We start from the raw sequence: 8,051 nt of genomic DNA on the forward strand, positions 1-8,051 counted from the left end.
CCCCGCCGTCCCTCGTCACCCCTGTCACTTGCAGCCTTGACTTGTACATGGCTTTTGCTAGTAAATTTCAGGTTCCAATGGCAGATTTTATTCTTCTTTTTCCTCTTCCTCCTCTTGCCCCCCGTGCTCTTCGTCTACGGCGGCAGTTCCATGGAGAGGTTTACCTCAGGATTTTTTTGGCATTCGGGTCAAGTCTGCACTGCTAGTCTGATTCACTTCGTACTTGCTGAAGTGGTTACCCTCGAGGCACTCGGTTATGTTGGGAGATCCAACTAGGTCATGGATGAAAGGTGGATGTGGCAAAGTTCTTTAACCACCTCGGCGCTCCACCTATTCTGCCACTCATTGGATGGCTGGGGTTGAGCACTCCACACAGGCTCAATTAATGCCCTGCGGAAAGACAGTGGATTGTCAAGGTTGTCACTGACGTGGAGGGATACCGCGTTTGCAGCAATCGTCCGTCTTACCCTGCGACTGAGAGTTCAGGGTCTGCTCTACAGTGTTTGAAGGCTTCTATGTAACTAGATATCATCCGGCTTTGGTTCTGCATCCGTGTCCACCACACAGCACGCCATTAAATTAGCACAGTACCGTCAAAAATTGTCATCTTAACTAGCAAGTGTCTAGACTGGTGCGGATATACGTGGGTACCGCTCGCAAGTCCCCAGTCCCGGTTTGAAGTGAACGACCTATCTCTAAGACATTAGGGCTTAAAATTTGGTAGATGAAAGGCTTGAGCAACACCCATCATAGTAAACTCGGCAGTTGTCAGTCAGATCTGCCGCATTTTTCAGTTCTTTTTGCACTCCAAGTAAGGCTGCGTGTACCGCAACCACCTTCCATGACCCGATGAACTCAACTTCAAGTTCAATTGATTTCCTGTGGTGGAACAAAGTCCACGAGATGCGTGCAAAGACTGACGGCGGTCAAAAATGACAATGAAGTTCTCACCGGCGTTGGTTTTGTGTCTGCTGATAGGCAGCGATACCTTCATCACCTCTGGAGTTGCACACCAGTCAACAACTCCTACATCGAGTAGTTTTGAGGCCACAGATTTAAGTGCGTTGACTTCGGCTGTTGAAAGAACTGTTGGGACGGCAGAAGATGTGGAAGTAGAAAGAGGGACTAAATCTACCAAACTTTTGGTGGAAATTGCAAGCGAGGGTTCTACAATCTTATCAACGCCAGGAAGTGGGCTTGAATCTGCTAAAGCTTCCATGGAAGCTTCTGAGACATCGCAAATACCAGATTTAAAGGAATTACCTGGAATTCCGAAGTCCTTCACAAACTCACGTGCTTTAGAAATTGGAGTTTTGCATGCTGAAGCTGATTCGTCGACCACAACAGAAGCGTATACACCAGAGTCGGCAGAAATTGGGGGAAGAGTTTTCTCCTCGGAATCGGCAGAAGCCGCTTCAAAAGTTAACTTGACGACTCAACTTCCAGAATTGGATGCTGGAAGCGGATCCAAGTCTACTAACTTATCATCTGATTCTTCTATGGCTTCTGAAACTACCTCCAAACCAGTTGAAACACCGACACCGACTGTGGAGATGAAGACTTCGATAGCAGAAGGAAGCGATGAGAGCGATTTTACATCGATACCGGTAGAAGCCTCCACAAAGCTTGAATTGACCACTCAACCGCTAAAAGTGAATACAGAATACAAATCTACATCTGCTGATGCATCGTCTGGCTCTTCTGCAGCTTCAAAAGCCACTTCCAAATCCATTGAAGCATCGGTATCGACTCTGGAGTCGAAAACTTCGTTAACGGAAGAAATTGGTAAAAGCGACTTTACCTCGAAATTGGCAGAAGTTCCCGCGAAATTTGACTCGACTATTCAGGAGCCAGTAGTGGACACGGAAAGTGGACTTACGTCTACTGACGCATCGACTGGTTCTTCTATGGCTCCTGAAACCGCCTCCAAACCCACTGAAACGTTGCCATCGACTCCGGAGGCAAAGACCTCAGAAGTAGAGGAAAGCAGTGGAAGCGATTTTACATCTGAAGCAGCAAAAGTCCCCGCGATATTTGACTCGACTACTTTTACGGTTTCTGAAGCCACCTTCAAACCTGGAGAAACGTTGGTACCGATTCTGGAGGTAAAGATTTCGACAACAGAAGAAGTGGAAGCCACGGAGTCATTAAATGATAGAAGTGGACTGATAAGGAATTTGATAATTATGTATGTAAAACAACTTCAAGCCCAAAGAGATGCAGACAAGGTGAGAGAGATGAGAGACACCTTGATCAGACTTGTGCAACTCTGTCGTCAGTACTTTGGAAATGCAGGAGAGTATGAATGTATCCCATGGTTAAAGTAATTATTTCCACCTCCTACTAATCGCCTTAACTTCTCAATTTCCTCTCTTTGTCTTTACCTCGTTTGCATACCTAAATATGTGCAAAAAAATAAAATAAAGAAGGCTAAGTTGGGAGGGGTTTTGATCTTTCTTGGATTGGCTTTGCTTCCAGTTACCATCACGGTCAAACATCGAGGTTTTCCTGAAGTAAAAGATGCTGGTTTTCCTATTACTAGTATTGTGGAGGACAACGAGTCATGCCTGAGGGTACATAGAAGGGTGCGGGATGGACGGATGGATACGGTAGGGTTGATTCGGGATGGATGGATGGATACAGGGTGGATGGATGAATGGATGGATGGATAGATGAATGGATTGATGGATGGATAAATGGACGGATACGGGATGGATGGACGGGTACAGGATGGATAGATGGATGGATGGATGAATGGATGGAGGGATGGATAGATGGATGAATGGATGGATTCAGGATGGATGAATGGATGGATAGATGGATTCAAAATAGATGGACGGATACGGACTGGATGGATGCTGGAAGAATGGGGTTCGAGCTGGATGAATACGGTCAGGATTGATGTGGGATGGATGGATGCACGATTGACGGATGGATATTCTAAGCCATTGAAAAGAGATATGCTTCAGCTAGTGTTGCATAGCTTAAAAAATTGTTCAGCTGCTGTACCTGTCCACCGTTTTTTTGAGGCTTTTTCCATTCTTAAAGACTGCCAATCACTTCTAACCCTCTTTCTCCTGCTCACGCGCTAGCTTACATCCAAACCATCAACCACGGTCCATCCTGCTACCCAACCCAGCTCCACATTCGATGGCCTTTTCACCTCTCTGACGTTGCGTCGACGCCTTACACGACGGCACCTTGTATTCAAAATCACTTTAAACTTCTTTTTTTTTTGCAAAAACACGCAAATCTTATGTCAAAGTGAACTCCGATCACAAAATCGAGGCGTGACCTTTCAATCAATTTACCAATGGCGTGACCTCATACAGTACATCATTGAAGATGTCAACAAAGGGTGAGAGCTTCTTTGACTGCACTCCCAGATCCATTTGAACCATGAAGGCGCTTCTGTTAGCAGCGCTGACGCTAACTCTAGTCAGTCTGGCTTTCTGCATTCCAGCAGCAGCAAGGAATGGCAGATCCACACAAGCCTCAAGTCGAAGTAGAGGAGTGAAGATCGCTGGTGAATCGGAGAAGGCAGTGGTGAAAAATGGGCTTCAAAATTCAGAAAGGGAACCCGTTAGATATCTCATCGAATCTCCCAGTGTTGGAATCATTTCTACGAACCAGAACGCAACAGATGGTGTCAGGAAGAGTAGAAAAAGTGAAGAGAAGAGTAGAAGTCGTGGGAAGAAGAGGAGGACAGAAGGCACTGTAAGCCCTACCACAACCACCACAACAACACAAGCTACTGAAAGCACTGAAACATCGGAAAGTGACTTTGTCTTCGAGAATGACAAAACCGTTCAACATGTAGATGAAGAAGAACCTGTGGATGAATCGACAAAACCACCGCAGATTGGCGATTCTAAGGATGTAACAACTGAAAGTGCTGTGACCACAAACAAAGTGAATACCGTGGAGGTGACGAGTCAAAGCAAGCCAGTAACTTCAAAGAAGCAGGAATTCGACGAGAATGTGCCAGAACCAGCCTTTGTTGACGGATATCATGAATACTGGCCACAATTTAATGACTTCCAGGAGAGCCTTCCTGATTATTCCATGCCGCAAATGGAAGCGCTTCAATACGAACCTCCGTTGGCAAGTTGGAATTTCAATGAGCTGCATAACTTTTATCCATTACCACTGCTAGAAGAGAGTTTGCCATGGAGCCCCTTTCGAGATCAACTGTACGAGACTCCCGACTATTCAATGTGGTCAGAAGAGGAGCAGTTCTACGAAATTGAACCGTACTGGTGGAATGGCGAGGTGAGTACCAACGAAGGCAAGTGTAATAGCAAGACAAAGAAGAAGACGGCAACAACGACGACTACGACTTCAACGACAACAACAAGGGTGACAACGACAGCGGCGACAACAACGTCAAGCTCCGTTGTCACAGAACCAACAACAACAGCGACAACATTTCCAACCACCACCACTACTACTGCTGCCGAGACTACAACTGTAACGCCAATTCCAAACCCAAGTTCAACCTGGCAGGGGATTGAAGATCTGTTGGAAACGTACAAATTGGATGTGACGAATGACGCCGATGCTTCGAGTCGTGGGCAGTTGACAAAGCTGTTTCATGAAATCCTTCAACAGTATGAACCCCTTCTGAATGGTTCTGGCAATAAGAAGGCGGAGTAGGAGCTGGAAAATAATGCATCTCTTCCTCCCTCCTCTCTTTTTCCAGACAAAAGTTTAAAATGAGTAATTCCTGAGCCTTCTACTTGAGAAATCGAGACGTTGTATTGCTAATAACTTTGATGAACTACCCAAAAGCCCCTCAGTTTTGTTGACTTTAAAACCGTAAGTTCTAGAAGTGAATATGTAGCATTATTAAATCGGGTTGTCATTTTTAGTCAGCTATAGGAGCAGATTCAAAGGACAAAGTTGCCAGTTGTGCATTAAGGTCGGCGGGTGTCTCGAAAGAGCCCATCAAAGAGCTTCCTGCAGAGTTCCACCAGTAAGGAAATTGTAGTATATTGAAGGTCTGGAAGTAAACGCTTTATTCGCTGGTCAGGTGAACCGCAAGTTCAAGGGAACTCGTTTTAGTGTGATTCTACCGTCGGGAAGGGGAGTGGCGGGCAGGAGCTTAAACGTATCATTCAGAAGGGGGTCTCCACAACCTCGGCAATTCCGGTTACACATCACCATATCACGATGCGTCACATTCAGAAGGACCCGGCAGTCATTCAAGTAATGTGCCATTGAGTGTCCCCCCGCCCTCATTCGAGATGAGCACGCGAACACCAAACGTCAGGCCAAGTCATGGTGGAGGCTGCCAAGCGAACGGGTTCCACTTCAAACAGTGACCACGTACACACGCGCCAGACCTACCGTATGCTTTGCTTGTCAACAATAAAGGACCACGTCCCGAGGTCTTACCTCTCGACTGTCTCCGCGTTCACATGCACAAGCAATAGAAGGACGGAGTGCGGTAATTTTTTTAATACTAAAATTACGTCGCAACAATACACGCTTCGGGGGGAGGAAACAGGTTAGCAAAAATGATCAAGTGAAGAAGCGATTCGAAAGACACCCCCCTTATTTCCTGCGGTTCTAACGGTGGGTGGTAGAGAAGAAGGCCGCTGTTCGGTTTCTGAAAAAAAGGAAAAAGAAAAACTACAAAACACCTGCAAGCAATCCAACATTGGTAAAAGATTGCTACTTATAAATTATTAGTAGCATACATAATAGGGTCAGTACCCAACGCGAACGTGATAGAGGAGGAAGTGTAAACACTTACAAATGAAAATCACAGTGCGCTATTTACCGGTCGTTGCCGTGTTGACCTAAAAGTACAAAAAAAGCTTCACTTTGAGTGTTTTTTTGGACACTCCACTAGGATTCTACAAAAAGCAGTGCAGCAGTAAATGCAGAGCTCCACATTTTTTTTTCGCACCTCTACAAACATATTTACCCCGGTAAAGGAACAGAAAGTCACACAAAAGTCAAAGCTAGGATATCAAAGTAAAATTCATCGCCACAGACCACAAAAACTGCGTTCTACTGAGTGATCAAATAAGGTTCCAGGGATTTTTGGATAAGGCTAAATTTAGTGACTTGTTGGCAAGTGGGAGTACTCGTAAATGACGCGACTGTTGATTGACACTATAAGGCATCAATAAGTTTCGGCCGACCAATTTGCTGCTCTTTGATGTGACCCCTCTTGGGTTTCCCCTACCTTGAACCCAGCCACAAACCCCCACCTGCGGGTCGAATGAACGCTGATGGAAGTGATTTGGGCTAGCATAACCTGGTTTTAAAAAAATAATAACTTCTTGTCAATTTGTCGCATAGCGTTTAGAGAGGCAGAAGGGAGAGGAGGAGCGGTAGACAGCGGCAGAATGCACCATTCAGAAGAGGCGTCTCAACAACCACATCACCAGGACATATTGCGGCACATTCTGGAGGACAGCCTACTCCTTCAAGCACTGCACTGCTGGGGTGAACGTGCAAACACTAAACACTAAGCACGCGAACCAAAACTTCAGTGATGGAACAATCAAGCCACAGACGCATCAACTGAAAAAGCTCAAATCATGGTGGAAACTCCCAAGCGAATAGATTCCGCCCACTTGTCCACCATGCAATGAAAGTCTCCTATCTAGAAGGCGACAGACAACCAATTTGGAAGCCTATCTGCTTGTTTTGGCGTGTTTGCCTGACTAACTGACTAGTTGGCACGTGATGAGGAAGGATATTCATATAGCAGTCGTCGTTAAGTTGGTTATTTCCGAACAACCTATTCAACACCCACGTCACAAGCTTACAGTACCTACCACCTCAGCTCCATTAGATTATGCTTTTTGTCGCTTGCCCTAGAGTTCTGATTGAAGGAACTCGAAGATAGACCAGAAAAAAATTTCTTCGTGGTCTCAGTTCTAGATCTATTTGCAGAATACACCACAATCAAACGTTTGAGACATTCAATTCAAAATGTCATCCGGTGAAAGATGAAAAACTTACAGATTTCAACTGAATATCAAGGCGAAATATCATCGACACAAAAACGAATCACATATACCACGACGGTTCTAAATTACATTTCTCCTCAATGACTGATGCTTCAGACGCCAATAACTTCATCTTAAATGACGTTCATTTCTTAACATTGACTCACCTACTTTATTCATTGTTTTTTTTTCTGCTAAAAAAGAACAAACTAAAATCCGCTGTCGGCTACTTCAGGCCGACCAATCAGCGATTTAGGTTTCCTTCCAGCCAATCAGCAGTGAATGGACGTTAAAAAGTCTCGCGCGTTTGATTGGTCAGCTGACGCAAAATGACCTTTCCACTCAACTTTATCGCATTTAGATTCACTTTCCTACCTTTTTTCTCCCCTTTTTCTGATAATCCAGTACCATGAATGTGAATCCACAACTTAATTTTTCATGTATTCATTCGTTCTGAATTTACACATGCATATACAGGCACACACGCATAAACAGTGTGCGCTTGGAGCGACTCCGTGACATTTGAAATGGACCTATAAAGTGACAAACAGCGCAGTTACATAGAAACAAAATGTTATAATGTTGCAAAAGTGTCACACCGCCATTTAAATGTACTTTATGACTTTCCGAGTCGTGTCTTGGAATGACGGATAAGTGACATGCTTGTGATGTCGTTGGATATGCGTTTCAATGTGGAATAAATCCAAACCACAATGATGACTGATAACTTGTGGTGCTGTTCTAAAAGGGGGTAACATGTGTCAGGTGAGGAGAAAGTCTAGAGTGAGATTAGAATGGTGAGTAAGGTGCCGACATAACCATCTCAAACTACACGTGAATTGGCAGTCAGTCAGGATTCAGCTCTGTCACTCGCCTAGATACTCCAAGCACTCTCGTGCCCTTGTAACGTCTACAGATGCAACATAAGCAGCCCTTGATGTCTCTTTTCCAGTTTTAAGTGAGTAGAGGGAGACTCACTTTTCAATTCAGCATTGAATGTTGCCATTGTAGTGGAAAAATCTCGCGGCAACGGACTATAGACTCCGACATTCACATGCGGTAAGTCGACTTGAGAAAAGTTGG

At 44.9% G+C, this 8,051-nt stretch overlaps 2 protein-coding genes across 2 annotated transcripts; both read left to right on the forward strand. All coding sequences in view use genetic code 11, as the record gives it.

Annotated features, from left to right (window-relative positions):
• Positions 1–938: 938 nt before the first annotated feature.
• EGR_08624 (hypothetical protein) lies at positions 939–2,327 on the forward strand (the record flags this gene model as incomplete). Its single annotated transcript, XM_024497873.1, has 1 exon — positions 939–2,327. The coding sequence occupies one exon, from the start codon at positions 939–941 to the stop codon at positions 2,325–2,327; it is 1,389 nt and encodes a 462-aa protein (XP_024347698.1).
• Positions 2,328–3,399: 1,072 nt separating this feature from the next.
• Positions 3,400–4,656, forward strand: EGR_08625 (hypothetical protein; the record flags this gene model as incomplete). The annotated part of the gene is made up of 1 exon (XM_024497874.1): positions 3,400–4,656. The coding sequence occupies one exon, from the start codon at positions 3,400–3,402 to the stop codon at positions 4,654–4,656; it is 1,257 nt and encodes a 418-aa protein (XP_024347699.1).
• Positions 4,657–8,051: the final 3,395 nt, after the last annotated feature.

The sequence above is a fragment of the Echinococcus granulosus genome (assembly GCF_000524195.1).
Source record: "Echinococcus granulosus chromosome Unknown EG_S00113, whole genome shotgun sequence".
Taxonomy (NCBI): domain Eukaryota; kingdom Metazoa; phylum Platyhelminthes; class Cestoda; order Cyclophyllidea; family Taeniidae; genus Echinococcus; species Echinococcus granulosus.